The sequence below is a fragment of the Lactuca serriola genome, chromosome 8, assembly GCF_051521515.1.
Source record: "Lactuca serriola cultivar US96UC23 chromosome 8, Lser_US96UC23_V15, whole genome shotgun sequence".
NCBI classification, from domain to species: domain Eukaryota; kingdom Viridiplantae; phylum Streptophyta; class Magnoliopsida; order Asterales; family Asteraceae; genus Lactuca; species Lactuca serriola.
This window is the reverse complement of record NC_136415.1, coordinates 132,974,697-132,997,414: the sequence shown is the minus strand read 5'-3', so window position 1 is coordinate 132,997,414 and position 22,718 is coordinate 132,974,697. Positions and strand designations below refer to the sequence as shown.

Here is a 22,718-nt window from a genome sequence, read left to right as displayed (position 1 = left end):
CTGACGTAGAGTCTCAAATGATATATGCTGCTCAGGCCTCCAACTAAAAGCAACGTCCTTCCTGGTCAACCTGGTGAGAGGAACACCAATCTTGGAGAAATCTCTGATGAACCTCTGATAATAGCCTGCCAAACCCAGGAAACTTTGAATCTCGGATGGAGATCTCGACACCTCCCACTACATCACCGCCTCAATTTTGGTTGGGTCGACCAAAATACCGTTTTGATTGACGAGGTGCCCCAAAAACTAGACATCTCTCAACCAAAAATCACACTTGGAGAATTTGGCATAAAGCCTCTCCATCCTCAAAACCCCAAGAATCTATCGCAGGTGCTCCTCATGATATTCCCTAGTCTTCGAATATACCAAAATGTTATCAATAAAAATGATCACTGATCGATCCAACATGGACCTACACACCCGGTCGATCCACGTGTAGCTCTCGACGGGTACTATAACTTTCTATTAGGTTGTATTGGCTAATTCCGACTTTTATTTTTAGCCGTTTTTTTAAATTATATAATAATTTTGTAAAAATCATAATTCTCTCGTACAGACTTCGATTTTGGCGTTCCTTTTACTAAAATTCCTATTTTAAATAGTACTACAATTATCATTTTGTGACTTTACCCAAAATTCAATCATTCTCTCCACACCTTTTTCTTAATACAAAACTTTAGATTTTTATCATATATTGATATATTTTATGTATTAAGTCTATTATATTCGACGTTGGTCACTTTTCATAAATAACGATCGGTACCAAAAGTCGCCATAATTACAACACAGCTAGATGCTTCCTTTGTCGGTGTAAGTCATAAAGGCTTATGGGTCATCAGAGTATTTGATGAATATGGTTTTCCAATTCATCTACGTCTGTGAGTAATGAGCTCACATTAGCAACGTAATTCACAAGACCGTCTAGAATGATCAAGTGTTGTCACCTACTCTGTGGGGTGACCAACATACCGCTAACAGTTGCATGATCGGGACCCACCATTTTTGGTCATCCCGTACGGAGCTACCGTACATCGACACCTGATAGTGTCATGGGACAGAATTTTACTCTACGTTCCTAGGTTACACATATCTATAATCGAGAGAGAAAGTGTGGGTGGTGTGAAGGAGAATGAGGCTGAGTACATCTATTTATAGCCCATATGCACGTTGTGCACTCCAACCACGTCGATCCTCTCGTTTTGCAACACATGTCAGGTCCAAATTTGTCTGTGTCCCTATGTCGGCAGCCTACTGCACGCCGTGCCTCTCACGCGCACGCGCGTGAAAATCTGATTGTTCAAGAAATCATATTTTCTTCATATGGGCTACATTTTCGACGTTTTTTGTGTTCATGCGTAACTAACGACGAGATCTACAATTGTCATTTATACTCCGTCAGCTAATTTTAACTTTATTTTTAAAGCTATATTTAACAGGCTTAGACTGTTAAACTCGGTTAAAAATTTATAACTTTCTCATATGATATCCGTTCCCGACTGTCTTTATATCGACAAAACCATATGGATAAGATCTTCAATTCTCGTTTAGATTGTTCTTCCTAACAGTCAACCGATCTCTACTTCGGTTTCTGATAAATTCCTCTTACGAATTCAGATTTGGGCGTTCTTTACATGTACGTTCTCAGTTTAACAATTACTACGACTTTCGTTTAGACCTCTTAGGCTAAAAACAATTTATTAAAAATTAAGTTTTTACGATACACAGAGTCTTGCCAGTTTAATCGCGAAATTTCGAAGAAGCATAACTTCTTTATACGAAGTCGGATTTCAGTGCCCTTTATATGTACGAAACACTTATCACATAAATTATAACTTTGGTAAGGGTTATTTATCCTAAATAACCTCCTATCAAAAATCATTTTTACGTTTATTATCTATAAATTGATTAGCCCGAATTTACGGGGGTTACAGGGTGTTACAAGATCATATCACAGCTTACAAAGACGTACATAATGCTATTCAAACCCATCTTAAGACATTTTTGTTATAATTACCATCATGTCCTTATATTTTGTATTTTTCATGGAGGCCATGTGTAACACAAATACAACACCCACATATGTATATAAGTGTGCATATATTTGGATGAAAATGGAGTGCTATTTATATTTGTTAGTTGTTTATCATCAAATTCATAAAGGTTATAACTTAGCCATAGTTAGTTTGTTACGTTCTATACTTTTGTATATAATCACAGCAAATTATAAATTTACTGTAATTGCTACTTTAAAGAAAAACCTGATAATATTACCAACGAAAATATGTGGAAAATTATTATGTAGGTAATCTATGGAAAACAATAGGTGGATAATCCGTGAGAAACATGTGGTGGATAATCTGTAGGTATTCTTAGTAAAATATTTATGGATGATCCTTAGATAATCTGTAGGAAAAAATTAACCACAAACATTTACCCGAATCCATGGATAAACACCATGACCCACGGATTTTATTGTGGATGAAGGTTTCTTTTTTCCCCTCCATATCTAACAAACAAGACTTTGGAAAAATTTACCTTATCTTTGACAAATATTGGTCTTACATAATATGTTAGTACAAACGACAATACACCGTTTTTGGATGTTCATACATCTATGGTGTATCTAAACAAGATTTGACACCTTTTCTAACGACAAATTTAATTTACTTCTAATTTCGTGTATATGTAAGACAGAAACCTCAAGAAAAAAGACAAAACCTGATACCGTTGGCTAGAAATTAGGTGATATTTAATAGAAACTAGGTGACATTTAACTGATAAAAATATGAACCAACAATGGCCAAAGTTTTAATATGTTAGAATAATTTAGAACAACAATCAATGCGTAACATTAAGACTGCTAATAAATGTAGATACCGAAATATAACGTTAGGCGACTGTTTTGACATATATATATATATTTGTTTATAAATGGATCCATTTAGCTTATATCCAATGCCAAACAAGGGCAAAGGTAAACCCTACGAAGAGATCAATTCGAGGGTATAGTTACATTATTTTAGGCACACGTACGTACTTTGTCTTACCAAAGCAATTACAAGAAAATCTGCAATGGACGTCCATCCTCCTATATGCATGATATGAACCTTAACTACAAGTATACATATATATATAGATATAATTTTTTTCATGTGGGTGGGTCATCCATCATCCAACCCATGCTTATTCATTCCACTTCTTGCATGCAACTCAAAAACAATAAACGATCCGATCAACAAACACCTGTTTCCTTGCTCACCACACCGTTATCCACCACCTGGTCATCAAGCAGCTGAGTTGGCGGTGCTTCATCCATAATAGACTCAATAATGTCTTTAGTATTTAAAAAACTCGGTTGATTCGTTGATGACAACATCCTGGCCCACATCCGATCCGTTATCACAACCTTGTTTTGCATCTCCGTAATTCTCTGCAAAACTCAACCCGCTTCAGGTTTGACTTTGACCCAAACTTTTTCAAGGGTATAATTGTAATTTCAACTTACGTAAAACGGTATGTAACATTCTCTACCGTGGACCGGGCCCACAGTGCACCCGGTATATCCAGCCATCGCTCCATGAACCGCACTCTGAGCAAGAAGAGTGCTGTAAACGTTATCCGATGCGTTACTTGGAACAGCTCGAATCATGTACGTAGGATCTATCATTTCAAAAAAAAAAAAATTGTTTATCGACTGCGTTATCGAATCATGTAGGTAAAATGACGAATATACCCTTCGTTACCTATATATTTTAAGTTGATCTCCATTTCCGTTCGGTTCTTGAAATGAGCCTGATTATATAAATAAATCAAAAAATTTGGTTACACCATGGTTGACTATTGCGGTCAAACATTCTAACGCAACACAGTATACACTGGACTGGATGGGACTGGACAAACTTTTGTACCGCCTTTATGGGATGGGACTTGACAAAATCATTGAAATTTTTCTCCTATTAACAGGGCCAAACACAGTACAACCTGTTATGTTATGTTGTGTACTGTGTATTGTATACTGTATGTACCTTGATCTTTTGAGATAACCACAAGCCAATGTCGTCTAAAAGCTTGTTTCCGGAGGCATCCTTGTTGTCGGTGGCTCGTAAGCTCTCGGCCACAAGTTCTTGTCCTGCGCCTTCTGCTACAACAATTACCATATGCCCGTTTTCTTTTATTCTTTTTTCTATATATTCAAAAAGACCACCGGGTCCTTCAAGATAGAAAGGTGACTCAGGGATCAAACAACAATCAACATCTCGGCTTGCAAGAGTCGCATACATTGCAATAAACCCTGCATAAATATTTTTCAAATTTAAACCACAGACAATTCATTTTATTTAATATTGTTTTATAAAACTTACCACTATTACGTCCCATTAACTTAACAAGTCCTATACAATTCTCGTTGCTCTCTGACTCAACATGTGCTGCGTTAATCGCACGTTGAGCCTCCTCAACAGCAGTATCAAATCCAAATGATTTATCAATAATCTATAAAAACAAAATCAAAAGTAATGAATTTTATTTTAATCGTAGGAGAAGAAGGACTAAAACCGACAATACTTCAATTTAAAGTACCGGAATGTCATTATCGATAGTTTTTGGAATCCCGATAACTGCAACTTTAAGACCCCGTCTTCTAACTTCCTGTATAAATACAAAAAAAATGGTTACACTTTTCTTCATTAAAAATAACTAATTTTGTTTCAATCTTGAAGATCATAAGAAAATTAGAAAACAAACCTCGTAGATAGCAGACGCCCCTTTTTGTGTTCCATCTCCACCTATTATATATACCTAAAATACACAAAACCATCAAGGTTATACTTATATATAACAAAAAAAATAGTAATATTACTTGTTTTTGGTGCTTTATAGTTTATATAATAACCTGATTAATTCCACGATCTTCAATGCTATTGACTATCTTTTTGTTATCATAGCCACCTCTTGATGTCCCGATTATGGTGCCACCTCGTTTATGAATACCATTAGCAACTTTAGGTGTTAATGGGATTGTATTTCTGGAATAAAATCCTCTGTATCCACCCTGAATATGAATTAAAGTTGTATGTAATTAAGATCATACTCATAACGTTTTTATGAAGGAAAGTTAAAAAGATTAAAGAGTTTTTACTTACTTCAATCCCTTCAATTCTTGTAACTCCATACATGTCATGTAAACTACAAACTATTTCTCTAATCACGGTGTTGAGACCTGGGCATAGGCCCCCACATGTTACAATACAAGCATGAACATCACCTGATTTAAAATACACCTTTTGGCGGGGTCCAGCACGTCGAAAATGTATGCCACGAGGACTATTGGCATGAACTACAATCTGTAAAAAAAAAAAGACAAAAAGGATGACATAAGAACATAATATTAAATTTTGTTAACCGTTACATGCTAAAACATTCTTAAGAATCTAATATTGAATGTAAAATATCAAAGTATTGACCTTCTGAGCAATGGTGTCATCCATATCTACAAAATACTGCCTGAGAAAACACAAGAGGTAGTATAAGAAATTAAGAATCAGCTCTATGCCAAATTTAGCCTTGAAAATGAAGAGGGAAATGCTTAAAAGGGCCAAGATTATCAACTTACTTGACCACTGCATATGCAGGATTATCTTGAAGGGGATTTGGAAATGTCTGCAAGAAATCATACACATAAATATCAATAAGATAAGCTACATCTAAAGATTTGATCTTCTTCTTGTAAGTTTGATTAGATTCGGGTGTCTTCACATGGGAAAGATGAGGAGACTTGAATATATATGTGTGTGTGTTTCTGCTTGCTAAAAGGTAACCAGAATTGAAGTATGCCTAACTTTAGTTTATTGTTTATAACGAAAATTTTGAACTATACTTATGATAGTTGATTCACTTGTAGACTTAAACACCAACTTCAAACTCACCTACTCTGGTCCCAACAAATCAGGATAAAAAATGAATTGATAAAAACTAATCAATAATCAGAAGAAATTTTAAGATGACAAAATTGGCGAGCAAACTTCATCAGACAGGCATGATTAATGGAAATAAATCAAAATTCCCAAAAAGTGCCTCAAAGAAATTTGCCCAAAAGAAATCAATGGTTTTAATAAATTTTAGTGAATCTAACGAAGAACATACGATCAATCATGTGTGTGTGTGTGTGGATGTGAAATGAAAGCGATAGAACATACTGGAAGATCAGGGATGTAATCGGTCAAATGAGGAACATCTTCAAGTACGTAGCCATAGTCGCCGGTGACAATCTTCGGTAGAGATAACGCGGTAGCAGCCGACGGCGGACTCATAATTGAACTCTGAGGTGAAACTTTAACTTTAGCTTTTCTTCTGCTAGGGTTATCTGTCTTCCGATTACGAGTATTATCGCTGCTTAACTTGAGACCGCCGACAGTAGAACTGTTAGTTACAGAATGCATTAATGATTGAACAACAAACCTTCGAATTCAGCTAAAACAGCAACAGAATTTTACACACAACATCTCTATATACGAATCGAAGTGGAAATCGACCAGGAAAAAAGCAGATTGAACACCAAATTAGACTAAACTAAGTTTGATCTTTTCCCAATTTTTTGAAGTTTGACTTTGAATTAACTGATTGCATGTGTTTCTGGATGCAAAGAAACATGTGGAGGTGTCTGTTTTTGACGAGAAAATATAAATTTCAATGAAAAGTGGGGATTTAGTGAACGGTTTATAGAATTTCTGGGGGAAGAAGCATAAGAACAGAGGAAGAGTTTGGAAATGGCAGTTAAGGGCTTCAACTATTTAAGAATATCGGTTTTGGGGTGAATTGCTAAAAGATCTTTAAGTTTATAGATTATTCTTTTTTGGCACTCCAACTCTTGTTTTATTATGAATTGACACAAAACTTTATTTTTACCTTTAAGTGATTTTTCTTCTTCAAACACCTAATATTATAATGACTCATATATCTCTTTTTCACAAAGAAAAAAATAACAACAACTCTATTAGGGATATACTTAAATGTCAGGGGGTTTTATGTCATTACCTCTAAACTAAGGGTCTTTGAAAAGAGAGAGATCGTATTCATAGGAATAATCGATCCTGAAACTAGCAACCAGACATTTAAAACCCATTGTCAGTTTGTCACAAATGAGTCTTCCTGCAAATTTCTGTTTTGTAGTAAATTAAAAATTAGGAGTTTTGTTAAAATATTAAAATATATTTTTAAAATAATATACAAGAATAACTCTTGTAGTTGGGTGGGGTTGTGAAGTAGTAGAAAACAGATTCGGATATGACCGTACCAAAACGAAAGAACAATTTTGAACATATAAGAATCGAAAAAGCAAAGTGTATAAAATAGTGTATGTTATATATTTAAATTAATTATAAATACATAATAAATATATTTTAAGCATTATAAACCAAAAAATAAAAATATGTCTGAGAACAACAATGCTGAACACAATTTAAACATGTAAACTATGGAAATTTATAACCTCAATGATTTCTTTCATTTTGTTGCAACATGATGGGGCTTGTATATATTGATGATAATATATTATTTTATTAAAGTTATTTGCTGACGAGGTGACTTGTTTAGTTAACAATAAATAATATAAAACGGAAGTCAACAGTATAATATCTTTTTCCGGTATAAAGTGTAATAAACATTTCTTTGTGGTTCATATTGTTTGGAATCTTCTAGCGATCATACGGTATATTCTACTTTCTCTTATTCCTTTCTTTTACTAGTGATGATGTTATTATAAGTTGTAGCCTAGAAACATATTTGCAGAACATGTTTGAAAATTATATTATGCTTGAAATTTATAATCAAAATTCATAAAGAGTTTGAGATTTATATTTTCAAACTATATTATTTTTGAAAATTATGCTTGAAACACATAATGAAGCTCAAAAAATTTAGATTTTAACAGAAAAAAGAATTTTCAAACTTGTATTTTGTCAAAAAAAAAAAAAAAAAAAAAAAAAAAGTTTGAAAATCAAAAAGTGTTCGAAAATCTGCATTTTTGAACTCCAAGCTCATTTCCTTAGTTTGCAAAAATGTGGGTTCTTTTCTTATATACCAATGACATGTGATCATTTTGATGTATATCCTATTTGTGATTGCACAAATACTTTTGCTTTAAAAAATCTTATTAGAAGGAAAGTAACTAAATTTTTATGTGAATAAAAACAAATGATTAGTTATAGATTTATAATACTTTTTAAAACTAATGGATTTTGAAAACAAAGAAATAACTTATTGGTTGTTGATAATAACCCTAGATTTAAAGTACATGAAACATAACTTAAGTGGCTAATTACTATCACTATTACATTTGTACAAACTTCAATGTTATGGTTCCAAAAGTACATGCATTACGTTTAAGCATCGATAAATGAAATTTTAATTGTTAGAAAAAAAAATTGACACTTGCAATATAATTGGCTTTATACACTTGTAGTGAGTTGTACCTTTGTTATCTCTTTTCTTCTTATTCAAACTTTTCTTACTTTCTAATAATGTTATATTTATAAGGCCACAGAGTTCGAAACTCACGCAGCCTTCAAAACTCGCGCGTAACGCATAAGTTAGTAAGCAATACCACCCTAAGCAGCATAAGTGTGATGTTTCATGAGTGCTCCTACTATGCTTTACAAAAAAAAAAAAAAAAAAAAAAAAAAAAAAAAAAAAAAAAAAAAGCAAACAGCCAAACGACCGTTGACTTTTTTTGACTTTTGGATTTTGAGTTGTGTTGTACTACTAAGGTTTTTGTCTTATTGGGTCGCTAGTCTTTTTGACTTTGGAGTCATTTTTAGGCTTTGGGCCTTCTCGGATTTGGGCCCATAGTGGGCTTTGGGCACTATTTAGGATTTTGGGCCATTGTAGACTTTTGGGTGTCTTTGGGCAAGGTCGGTTGCGGTTTATGACCTGGTTATTAATAAGGATTTTGCCTGATGATATTCAGTGCGGGGGTTTCTCGGGTCAGCAGTTCAAGCTTTCTTTTGGTTGTTTCGGCAGTTTGAGGCGAGTCTTCTCTTGGTGCTCGTGAGTCGAAGGCACCAATGTTGGCTCACTAGATTATGTATGAAGGATGTTAACTGTCTTTGTGACTCTTGTATTTTTGTATGAGCCCGTATGGTAGAATAGTTGTGTTTGTGATGACCAGTTGGGTTAGTTGTTATTATTGTGTTATGTTGTTTACATGTGACTGAGACTGATGATAGTCTCCAGGGTTGTTGATAACCCATCGGGCGTGCTGTTAGCCCACTGGGAATGTTGATAGTCCCTTGGGTTGCTGATAAGTGATAACACATGGCTGCTTATTTGTGATGTGTTGTGTGTGGTATTTTGGGTAACTCACTAAGCTTTGTGCTTACGATTTGTGGTTTAAATGTTTCGGGTTTTCTTATAATAAAGGAAGGGCACGGCTCGATTGCATCGCATCAATGGGGACTTGTGTACATGACAACTTTTAAATGATACTCTGATAAATGTTTTAATTTATTATAGTTGTGATTTACATAAATACTTAAAGCTTCAATTGAAATTTTGGGTTGAAATTTGAGTCGTTACATTTTTTATAATGGCTCTTTTGACAATTAACATGTATAATATCATACTATTATATTAGAAGGGTGGCCTTGATATCGATCGAAACAAAGCATGAACTCTACACAAGGGAGATAAAGCAGATGCTGCTCAACCAGTTTGGGAGCTCTAAGCGGACCAAAAATTTGGGGCCCTTTGGGTTTCCTCTTAGTCATGATTATTGATTATTTGATTAATAATCACAATCACCAAGAAAACTACAAATGAACAAACAATAAAGTGGAAGTAAATTAATTGATTATGGATTAGTAATACCTGTTGTTTGAGAATAGAAGATAACGGAAAACAGAAAAACTTAAGATTCATAATCTACCCCGAGTCTCTGAAATAAGTAGATAATGAGATCAGTCAATACTAGAATCAAAAATTAAGTTGGTAACACTTATCAAATTCTTAATCTAACAAAAATCCACAATCACAGACAAAGAGATAAATAGATAATGGATTTTCGTTTGTTATTTAAAAAAGAAAATTTTTAGCAACCTAATGATATTTATTATTCCATGAATATAAACAACATTCATAAGAAGTAGGTCAAAATTACGCTAACCAAAGCCATGGATTTGATCTGCACAAATTAAGAACAATCATAACTTCCATTAAATCTACAACGTTGTAACCCAAAGCCATATGGTCAAACATGTCTTTTAGACAGGGTCAACAACCTATGTAGGGTCAAACATGTCTTTTCCTACTTGTTACAATAAGAAAAATTAAGTTAAAAATAAAAAAATAAATTCAAACTATTTAAAATGGAATAAAAATGAATCTGTTATGCACTTCAAACAAGTCTTTTAGACACATCATTTGGTTGAATAATAAAGTTTTTGCAACAATTATTTGGTTGCTTAATAAAAGACAATACCACTATGTCACACCTTAATTCAATCATTAGCATATGCTTCTTCATTTATTGATGGAGACATTAAGCAGAAATCAATGAAGCCGAAAAATGATCATTCGTTATGTTTTCGTTTTGTCATAACATAAAAAAGTAGCACAAAGGATCATTCGATACTTGTAGTTACTCATGATTGTGTTTGATTTTTCTGAATAAGGTGCCTGCCAATGAAAGCAAATCAATTCACCTGATCACCTTGTCAAGAAAAACATATCTTATCATTGACACCTCTATTTATCATTGACATTGTAATGCTTGAAAAAATAAATAGAAAGTACCTCAAAGTTCCTACCAAAGCTACCACATTCATCATGTTCCTCCAACGACCAGAAGCACCCACCGCCAACATCTCTAGGAGCCAAATGTTAGATGATTATGGGACCACTTCATATATATGTAATGATATCATGAAATCAATTTATTATGATAAGAATATAAATTGTTGATGGACCGATTTATAGAATATTTACTTACCATGTGGGTTGAGTTCCCGGTTTGACTCAAGATCCTCAAGATCCCTTCCATCTCTCACATTAGGGTTTATATCCATCTATAAATACATGTGACGAGGAGCAAATCAAAACACACGAAAATACACTAAGAAATTCGTATGGTTCATTGTTGAGGGATTTTAGAGAGAGTTCTTGAGATCAACTGAAAAGCTCTTCATAGTCTCTAGATCTGAAAATCTCAATGGAAAAGGTATGTAATCATTCTTTCATGTTTAAGTTTTCTTTTAATTAGATTCGAGATTAAAGATCTTCATATTATGTTTCCGCATTTTACGTTTTGGTTATGAAAATAACCAACACCAACTTCCTTATGTGAGTTAACTTTTTGAAGGCTCATCTATTTGAGAAAAATTAAGAAAAATATGTTAAATTCATAAGAAATATCTCTTTATGGTTGATGTAATTAAGAAAAAGATTATATTATAAATCATTAAAAGGATTCGAGCATTTCATATGCTTTATTAGATCATGGAAATTGGAAACACATATCGTTTCAAACCTTCGGTTCATCAGTTTAGGTCTTGCAATCTCGCCCTTGATTTAAAATCGATTGATCGAGAATCACGGAATCGAATGTCGTTGGCTGCATTTCCTTGTTTTAGACTATAGTAGAGATCAGAGGACAAGAGGAGAATCCGGCGAGAAGGAAGCACACTAGAAAAGATGCATTTTTGTGGAAATTGAATCGGTGATTGTTGATTGTGGCGTCAGGTGTGGGATGTGCATGACAATTCGACGATCGATTCTCAATTTTCTGGACTACAATAGCTTTCAAATTTTGGTCCCTTTAGCATTAGGGGCCCTAAGCCCTTGATTAGTTTGACAAAGGGGAGAGTCGGCCTGAGATGAACTGATGAAGGGGAGGGGGAGGGGAGATGATGAAGTATACCATAGTTGGTCAAGTAGGTTGGTCTCCGAAGATGATGTTGTGTGGATGTAAGGAAAAAAAATGAAATTAAAAAAGACAAGAATAATATTGGAAAATTTAATGGTTGGATAGATAACAGAGTTTGTGATCTAACAATATCAGATGTATTAAAAAATGTTTTTTTGACGGGAAAATAACTTTTCATTGTATTTTTTTTATTCACATTTAGAAAAAAAAAATTATTGTATATATTTAATCATCAAACCTGTTAAATATATTCACATGTTACTGTTTCCTTTTTTTAATCGATTGCTTGAAAGTTTAAATTTCATGGTAGACAAATGAGTAAATGCATTCGTTCCAATATATGTATATTTGAGAGAATTATATATGTACGGTTATCATCAAAGTTGATATTCATTTTATAAGAAATAAATAATAACATTTTGTAAACGACTTCCGTTTATTTAAATAGTCTTATTCAAAGGCATCAAGGCCCACGGGCAACTTGTTTGAGGTCACAACACACGGGGATCACCAAAAAAAGGATCTGCAATTATTGATTGCTTATTTACATAACCTACCCTCCATATTTGAAAATGTTACATCAACGTCATCTACTTTTAGAAATCACAACAAAAGTCCTACCCAACACTACTATCTTTAGTGTACGTATATATGATGCAATGTTACGCTCTCTTTGTACAACTCATTTAATTTTTTTTAATCTTATTTTATATTTCATTGACGAGAGATATGGTTTACGTGGAAAATATTATCTAGAATGATATCAAAGCCTTTTTTTTTTTTTTATCATAATCTCCTTAGACATTGATCACCCAATATTATGTACAACAATGTCGCCTCATTTGCTTCTCCTTATCTTGAAAAAACTTAGCCCATCACCAATATCAAGGCTTACGTTTCCTTGATCATCGACCTTAATAGATTCAACTATGATGTTTAGCGGGAAATTTTTGGAACCTATCGTATCATATTTGGAGTCATTGACAGTATTGATGACTCGTATAATGCCCTTTAACAAAAACCGACAAATTTGACTTAGATAATATTGACTATGTTGCTAAATTATGGATTTAAGATACAATTTCTCAATAAATACTTTGGATGATTATTAAAAGGAACATTATTGCCCGTAAAGTATGAGGAAAATTGGGAAACCTATTTTGTTACAATGAAGATGCCAAACTTCATTCAATTCAATAATGAGTTGAGAAACATAGTGATTTGGGACTACTCGATTATATATTATTGCCCACTCAGATCAATACCATCTTGGATCTTCTTAATAGCATTACTCATTGGTTCCAAAAAAGAACCTTGTTGCTTAAATGATATTTGGATTGTCTCCTAAAGTTGACTACAATGTAGGGTTCAGTTGGCATCGATCTCTTATTCATATATTCCTGGAACTAAGATCAATGTTTATCCTCAAGTAACAATGGAATCAAGATCCATTGTTAGGGATCTTGTTACATGGAAGGCAACATGAAAACTCCCCACTCTTTCACCTCCATGATGCATGATAATCAAACCTCACATCCTTTAGGACTCTCTTTGAAAATCCAAGTCATACCGACAATAGGGATGTTGTGAATATCGTGGATGGAGATGAAGAAATATGAAATTAAATAAAATCACTATAAATCTTCATTCCTTGTTTGCTTTTATTGGTGGGAGATAGGAACGACGAAGAAGAGGTACAATGAGGGATAAAGAAAGAAGGTATGGTGGTGGTGGGTTTAAGAGGGAGACAAGGTCTAGATGTAGGTTAAAGGGAGTGTTTACGTAGGCCCTACACATATACATGATTACAAAGTTATCGGAAATCTTATAACGAGGGAAAATATTGTCAATTTACATTGTCTTAATGTTAATTTTAGAGGCCAAAACCACAACAAAACCCCAATCAAAAGAATTGTTTTTGCAAATTGAAACTTTTTGGACTTCAACCGAATAAAACTGCAAACTAAAGGGGACATTTTGCAATTTTCTTTTAATTTATTTATCGCACACACATGAAAAATATGAAAAACTTATTATACTATGCCATTTAAAAAGAAGTGAGTACGAATAACAGTATTGTTATTAAAGTTAGATAAGTAATAAGAAAATTAGAAATTATTCAAACTGAAGTTTGATGATTAATAATTATATACTCCGTATTTATTTAATTGAAATTGATAATTTAAACTGGAAAAGACGGAAACTCATTTATTTTAATTGGAATAATCGCAAACAAGAAGCTTTGAATTAATTGTCTTCCAAATTTTTGGGATACGCCATATTTCCTTGTATAAAAGTCTTCCTATAATGGTCTATTCAATGTAATTAATAATTAAACGGACCCATGAAAATTTAATATTTAGCTTGATAAAATAAATGTATTTACTATTACTTTACTTTTATATCTTATAATCATGTATTTTCGTTAAAAAATAACATTTAAGGTGTTAGTAATTTGGTTCTAAAATAATGTAATAGTAATTTATTAACAATGTTAAAATACATTAGATGATTCAGTAATATTTTTATTTAGGTATATGGTAACAAAATACACGAAGTTCAATAATGTTGTTATCAGTTTTGCAGATTTACTAGCATACTTGAGTCAAATTTAACCAAATGACAATTAAATGATTTTAATGGAATATCTACAGTATGAAAAGTTACTTGTTTAAAATTAGATAATATTATATAACCTTCAAAAAAAAAAAAAAAAAAAAAAGAAGGGTCTTGGACTTTCCTTGGGTACCAGCCTACTAGGTGATGGCTTGCTGGAGGCATGCGGGTGGAGGAAGCCAAGGCATGGGCTGCCGCAGCCGCACCATGTATTTATTTATGATTATATATAAATGGTTCAAATGAGTAATAACATGCCATTCAATTTGAAGTCCGAGTATAGACCAGCATATTGATTGCCACTTAATTTTTTATATATCTTTCAATTTTTTATTTTTTATTTTGGAAAACGGCAAATATTATAAAAAAAACCACATCAAGGAGATGCGGAGAACAAACAAACAGTACAAAAGAAAAACGAAAAAACAAACGAAGAACAACAAGGAAATTGAAAACAATTACAAACATAGGAAATGACTAATATTCCAAACTCTCCAATCCATTTTTTTTAATAAACCTCTATGCTTGCACCATATGAATGCTGTTGCTTTTATTCTTTCCACCGTGTTCGCCGAATCTATTGAAATTTTTTCAAAAATCCTTTGTTCCTATCCATCCATATGAACCATAAAGCTCCATATAATATTGCATTGAGCTTTCTTCTTTAAATTTTTTATTAACTAGGATTTATATAAATTGAAGCTAGTCTATTTGGCTCACAATATGTCTAATAATATGTTTCTAACAAGAAGAAGGTTATGGATTCAATTTCAGATATATACTAAATTATCGTTCTAAAAAAACAAACAGATTAGGATTTGTAGAATGTTTTGCAAAACGGTTATATATATATATATATATATATATATATATATATATATATATATATATATATATATATATATATATATATATATATATATATATATTAAACAACATGCCTATTAGCGCATTGCCCTTTTGAGATTTTGAAGCTGAAAGTATTTCAAAAATACAATGCTATAAAATAACACAACGCAAAGAAAAAAAAAACAAAAACAAAAACAAAAAACATTGTATATTGATATAAAATAAGAAACAAAAAGTATGTTGTTATAAAAAAAACACAAAAAAAACGTCAAGTTTGTTGCTACTTGTTAAGTATTATAATGGTGATTTTATATTTTCATAAAATTTCCAAATAAGACATTGTAATTTCCAAAATCTGATTTTTATTCCTCTATATTGCTAGATCTTGAGTTTTGGCCTTTTTTCTTGTTGTTCTTGAGTAAGAGAATGGTTGGATCTCATAAAGTTAACAACTTTATGAATCTCCTAAGTGACCTTGTAGAGTCTTGGATTTGGCCTATAGTGAGTTTTGATGTCATGCATATAGAGTAGGTCATAAATCCCCATTTTTGACATGTTTTGGGTTCAAGACATGCATTGGACATGCATGTCTATAAAGCACCGACCTTTGGGATGGTTTTGGTGCTAGAATCTCTTCTGGAAATGATGAGTTTCATATTTCAAGGATTTAGTGTTTCTTGGTTAAGCCTTTGAACCTTCAAGCCTTGTGGTTGTTTTTGCAGCCCTTGGAGTAGTTCCAAAGGATAAAGTTTATCCTTCTTGATAGCATTTAGGTCTAGATCTGAGCCTTGGAGTCCCTGGAATCGAAGAAAATAGTTGAATGTATTAAGTTGTTGGAACTCGGGCAAACACGACGTGTTTGCAAAGCCAACAAGGTGTGTTGGATGGAGTTTTCCCGATCGTCTGGATGCTATCGAAACACGGCGTGTTTGCTAGTAAACATGGCGTGTTGGGTCAACATGGACTATTGACCTTGACCATTGACTTTGACCAAGTTTGACTTTGAGGGTATCTTGTGGGAACTCACTAAGCTTTGGGCTTATAGTTTTGGATTATGTTTCAAGTACCTCAGAGGATCGCAGGAAGGCAAAGGCGTGATTGTGCACCTCCTCATGTTGTGTTTCATTATTTTAGGATTACTATGATATTGAACCTGTTTTGAAAACTATTTGTAAACAGTGATGATTTTTGGGTTGTTTTAAAAGTTTAAATTTTTTCATGAAATTTTATGGATGTTACACTGCTTGGCTTGTACACTACGCATACGGGCTTGTACACCCAACGTACTCATCCATTAAGTCAACTTGTCCATTAAGCTCTTATTGCTTAAGTCTAAGGGTCCAAATCACAGATCTGAGCCATAATCAACGTCTAGAGCCATAAAACACTAACTTGGTGACTTTGCATTCCCTAAATGAACCCAAACTCGAAATATAACATTCTACTTCCATGAAATGAACTCAAACTCATGCATGGGTGAGTTCCAACCCAAAAGATGCTAACTTTAAGGATTAGAAACCTCAAAAACGTTTATGGTATTGCATCAAGCCACCAAACTCACTAATGGGACCAAAAGTTAACCAAAATCAAGCCAAAACTAGATCTAAGCTCTAACACATCAAGGTCATAACTATATACCTCCAAAGAGTACCAAATGATGATGGTGTTCTGAATCTACAAGCTCACACTCTTCCAATGAAGCTTCAAGATGATCTCCTTCCTTCAAAAGCACTAAAATACACCTAAAAGGACCTTCTAAGCTCAAGAACACTCAAAAATGGTGTTAGGGTTTCGTGGAGGCTGATTAAGGACAAAAGGGAGGCTGATAGAAAGGATCCTTGGGACATAATGTTCTTTAAACAGTGCTCAAACCCAAAATATTAGGGTTTTGGGTGTGGACACGTATGTTGTGTGTACCATCTTGTACGTTGTGCATACGTGCATGACACCCACGATCCACATACTCGTGTACGCCCCGCATACATGGGTGGTACGCCCTACGTACAGCACCCTCAAGCCCAAAGATTAAGTCCAACATAAATGAGTAACCAAATTAAATAAATAAATACCTTAATCTTACCGGGTGTTACAATTTTTCCCCACTTGAATTAGACTTCGTCCTCGAAGTCCGTCGCCCCGAACAACTCTGGATAGTGCTCTCTTATCTCGTCTTCGGAGCTCCAATAAATCTCTTGTTAAGCGCAAGATATACAAATGATCGGGTAGCCCCCGAATCAAACAATACCAGAGCAGAAATACCGTTCATAAGGAACAATCCTAAAATAAATCATATAAACATAAGCCAACAATTAAATATAAATAAAGAGATAAGGAAAGAAAACATACTCATCACAACATCAGGAGCTGCATGCGCCTCCTCGACCATCAACTTGAAAGCCTTTCTCTTCGCCACAGGTACGACTGCCCGACCCTGGCAACCGTCAGTAATCCGAAGAGTCGCAGAAGCGGGTGCTAAAACCGGTCCTGCTACAACCAAACTCAGACAATGGGCCTTCTTGTGGCCATTCTTATTGCACTGAAAGCAAATCAGATCAGATACAAGGTTGGCGGTGGTAGTAGCAGTACAATCCCTGATGATATGTCCAGTCCGGCCGCACTTGAAGCAGCCAGAACCACCCACTATCCACATCCCCTCGTGCGACCTGCCACAGTTGTCGTAGTAGCCTTGGCCCTTATGGCCCTTCCCTCTCAAATCAACCACCTTAGACCTCTTTTTTGAACCCTCAACACTAGACATGGAATCTGCCTTCCTCTTCTTCTCCATCTCTAAATCAATCTCCCTCTCCCTAACTCTCGATATCATATCCTCCAACGTCTTGCAGCTGGATTGGCTCACAAAATGCCGAATTTCACTCCTCAACATCTCATGATACTGACCCTTCTCCATTTCCTCGTCTGTGCCATACTGCAAAACCAGAAGTGCCCTCTCCTGAAACATAGCGGTGATCTCGACCATCATCTTTGTAGTCTGGCGGAGATCATGAAACTCTCGCGCTAACTCTTGCACCTCAATCACTGGTACAAACTTAGCTTGGAACCGGGTCGAGAAATCATCTCAGGTTATCGCATCAACAACATCATCATCCACCACACGTCCTACATCCTCCTACCAATCTCGCACTCTGTCCTTTAAAAGACAAGAAGTTAGTCTGACCTTATCCCCCTCGGAACATCAGCTGGTACAGAAGGCGTTAGCAACATCTGCTAACCACCTTCTACTCACAATCGGGTCCCTCTCCCCATGATAATCCGGATCTCCACATGCTCGGAATTCCCTGAAGGTCAAAGAGTGCGTCCCAACCAAAACCACAACCTCTGCGTGAAAGGCGCTCAACCGTTCATTTAGGATCTCTAGAATAGCCTCCTTGACCAAGCCAAATATCACAAGATTCTGCTCAAGGATACTGCATGTAATCTCAGACGATATGAACTCCTTCGTCTGGTCATCTAGCTACCCGACTCCAAATCCTAAGCCTGAGCCCTATCCAATGCTAGAATTGCCAACATGTCTGTCTCGCAATGTCACCATACTGAAAATAGACCATACAAACCATCAGAATACACATCGAAATATATATTGGGTAATCACAAACTCCTTAAGCTCCGTGGTCCATCATAACTTTCCTTGAATCGAGTATGGATTCTCTGCTTCCAGTAGTACGGGCCCATATTGTTGGATTAAGTGTCTAAGCCATTAACTATAATTGGTATAAACTTGAATTGATGGTAAAACAATCCTTTTGGGTTGCCCTCAAACCCGACAATTGAATAGGATGACTTTTATAGAGAGAAGATTGATTTATTAATTTATTATTTGGTTGATAGATTAATTAGAAATCAACATATATGATTTTTTAATATATTATCAAAACATTATATTAATTAGAAGTTGTAATTTTTAATTAATAATTAATCAGAAATTAATTGGATTAATTTTGGGATTTATTAAAAGTAGGAAGACTAAAGGTGACAATATTCATTAATTGAGCATTGAGCAATTCTAGAACCTCCCATAAGGGGTGGACGAATTCTAGATGCTTTCTAGGGTTTCCTTGGGCTCTAAGGGTGCCTTGTGTAACATCCCAATTTTCAAGGCCAAAAAAAATTGTTTTTAATTAAGTGATTTATAAATTAGTTTATCAAAACATTGCCAAGATCTTGTCAACACATAAAACCATAACATAATGTCTCAAAACCAAATCATCTTGAAGTAACAAAATATCATAGTATAATCCCACTCTAAGAGGAACTCATGTGTGTGGGTGTGATGCGCTGCTACACCGTCGGCTCCTTCCCCTTAGACGAAGAGGTACCTAAAACCAAAAGCTAAAACTAGAAGCACGAAGCTTAGTGAGTTCCCTCATCATACAACTTACCATACAATCACATAGCATACATACTGTCGGGCAATTCTGGGGCGCCCGTCCTACCCATGTCAAGCCATCTGGGGTGCTAACCTACCCATGTCAAGCCATTCTGGGGTGCCGACCTACCCATGTCAATCCATTCTGGGGTGCTGAACTGCCCATGTCAAGCCATTATGGGGTGTCGACCTACCCTCCGGTCTATCTCAACCGAACACGGGGACTATTTCACCCGCTACTACTAACACATAATATCATATCATAATCATGTTGTTAGACATATCTGGGGTGTCTGACCTACCCATTGGTCCTAGCGACCGAATCGGGGACTAGTTCCCCTTCTACAAATACTATCTCCCATAACATAGCAACTAGCACACCAGCATACTCACATATCTAGTAATCTAGCATACTTACATATCCAACAATAACAGACCAGACAATTATCACAAATATAATTGTCCCAACTAACAATTACTAGTGGGCTGGCCTTGGTGCCTTAGACCCACTTCTACTAGAAGGTAACTCACCTCGATGTCGTATAGTGTTTGAACTGTCCTCGGCGTGAAAGTCGGCTCTCCTCGACTCCTCAATCCCTACACGACAACCCTTCTAAGTTATCAATTTGTACCCGCAATCCCTTCAAGCGTCAATTTGAATCCAAGTCAAGGTCAAACCCTAGTCAAGTCAACTCTTTGGTTGACCAGAATCGCCGAGTTGGTCCACTAACTCGCCGAGTCCTTTCGTCCGTATAATACTACAAACCCGATCCCACTCGTCGACTCTAGCAAGAGCTCGACGAGTTCACCTTCAACAACACTTCAGTCAATCTTCAACCGACTCGGCGAGTTCTTCCTTGAACTCGTCGAGTTCATCTTCAGCATATGAATGCGTCGAGTCCATCTTCAAAGACTAGGAGATTCCTTGGACTCGCCGAATTTGTTATAGAACTCGTCGAGTCCCATGATTTCCAGGTCCAAGGCAAACCCCTAGCAGGCTGAGCGTTCCTTTCACTCAACCAAAACCATTCTAGAAGACGTTTTTGGGGGAAAAAGTGTCTCGACTCGCCAAGTCACCCAAGTGACTCGCCGAGTCCCTCCTTGGCCAATACTATACAGTCGATTTCAGTGGTACTTAACACACAAAAACTATAGATTTGGCCTTCTAATGTCCATTTTACACATAAAGTTCCAAACTTGGTACGCATGCAAGGGGTCTTTGGCCCAAAAAGCCATAAAAGATGGCCTCCAAGGTGCATGGGTGTTCATGGCAGCAAAATGGGCACCTTTGTGCCATAAAAACCCCCCAATAGACCTGGATTGAAATCATACACTGACTTCCAACACTTAATCTCGAATACAACCTCTCTAGGGCTTAGCAAGATGAAGGAAAAGGCCCAAAAATCAAGATCTATAGACAAAGGTTCAGCTTCATACCTCCAATAAGCTGAAAATGAGCTCCAAACTCTGGATCTTCTTGTTTCCCCTTGGTCTCACAAGCTCCTTTCCTCTTCTCAAGCTTCACAATCCACCAAAAAACACCAAAATGGCCTTAGAACACACAAAAACGGCTAGGGTTTCGATATGATGTCTTCTGGGAGTATATGGGATGATGGAGGCTGAGATAAGGTGTTTAAGTAGGGTGCAAACCCTCAATTTAGGGTTTTACCCAAACAACACCTACTAGTCGAGTCAGTCTTCCGACTCGGAGAGTAGGTCACTTAAACTGTCCGCGGATCTCGACTCTACTCGACGAGTTGGGCCTCCAACTCGTCGAGTCCCAGAGAAAAACACAAAAAATGCTTGAATTAACTACGTACCAGGAATTGGGTTTTACAAATCTCTCCCACTTATCTTAGACTTCGTCCTCAAAGTCTGTTGCTCGATCTTGAAAAAGCTCGGGTTAATGCTCCCTCATCTCGTCCTCCGGCTCTCAGGGCCATTCCGAGCCCTTTCGGTGTTGCCACTGCACCTTTACCAGCTCCATTCTCTTGTTACTCGGATCCTTTGACTTCCTTTCAAGGATTGCCATTGGCTGCTCGATGTAGTTCAGGCTGTCATCAACATGAATATCCTCCAAAGGCACCACTGCCAAATCGCCTACCAGGCATTTCTGCAACTGGGAGACATGAAACGTGCTATGAATCTGACTGAGTTCGGTTGGCAGATCCAGCCTATATGCCACCTTGCCCACCCGGGCTATAACCCTAAAGGGTCCAATATACATGGGGCCTAGCTCGCCCCACTTCCTGAATCGAATGACGCCCTTCCATGGCGACACCTTTAGGAGCACCATATCCCCAACCTGAAACTCCAGGTCTGACCGATGCTTGTAAACATAAATTTTCTGCCGACTAAGATAAGTCTGAAGCCTGCTTCGAACCTGCTAAATTCTCTCCGTAGTCTTGAGCACCACTACGGTACTCCCCATGACCCTCTGCCCAACCTCTTCCCAGCATATCAAGGTCCTGCACTTCCTCCCATACAACATATCGAAAGGAGGACGGTCGATACTCGCATGATAGCTATTATTATAGGAGAACTCAACCAACGGAAGCTAAGTATCCCAACTACCTCCGAAGTCTAAAACGCACGCGCGCAACATATCCTCCAGAGTCTGGATGGTTCGCTCGCTCTGGCTATCCGTCTGCGGGTGAAAGGCGATGCTAAAATACAGTCGAGTACCCAGCTCGTCATGAAACTTCTTCCAAAACCTGGAAGTGAACCGCACGCCCTATCCGAAATCACTGAAACTGGCACCCTGTGTTGCGCCACTACCTCCCTGATATAGATATCGGCCAAATTTTTGGCCGAAATACTCTCCTGAATCAGAATAAAATAAGCACTCTTGGTCAATCGATCCACGATGACCCAAATCGAATCCACTCCTCGCACGGTCCTGGGAAGCTTCGTAATGAAGTCCATAGTAATATCCTCCCACTTCCACAGCGGGAT

At 36.1% G+C, this 22,718-nt stretch overlaps 1 protein-coding gene across 2 annotated transcripts; it reads right to left on the bottom strand.

Annotated features, from left to right (window-relative positions):
- Positions 1-2,884: 2,884 nt before the first annotated feature.
- Positions 2,885-6,766, bottom strand: LOC145065671 (ATP-dependent 6-phosphofructokinase 6-like). 2 transcript variants are annotated; one of them, XM_079012710.1, is made up of 13 exons: positions 6,496-6,766; positions 6,195-6,417; positions 5,612-5,658; positions 5,463-5,502; positions 5,142-5,342; positions 4,892-5,050; positions 4,744-4,797; positions 4,579-4,647; positions 4,362-4,491; positions 4,026-4,291; positions 3,744-3,792; positions 3,506-3,660; positions 2,885-3,430 (listed from the first exon to the last, which is right to left on the bottom strand). In XM_079012710.1, the coding sequence occupies exons 1-13, from the start codon at positions 6,498-6,500 to the stop codon at positions 3,233-3,235; spliced, it is 1,596 nt and encodes a 531-aa protein (XP_078868836.1). In that variant the 5' UTR covers positions 6,501-6,766; the 3' UTR covers positions 2,885-3,232. The 2 variants fall into 2 exon arrangements, with proteins under 2 accessions (XP_078868836.1, XP_078868835.1); XM_079012709.1 differs by having other exon boundaries at positions 6,195-6,765.
- Between the last annotated feature and the right edge of the window lie 15,952 nt (positions 6,767-22,718).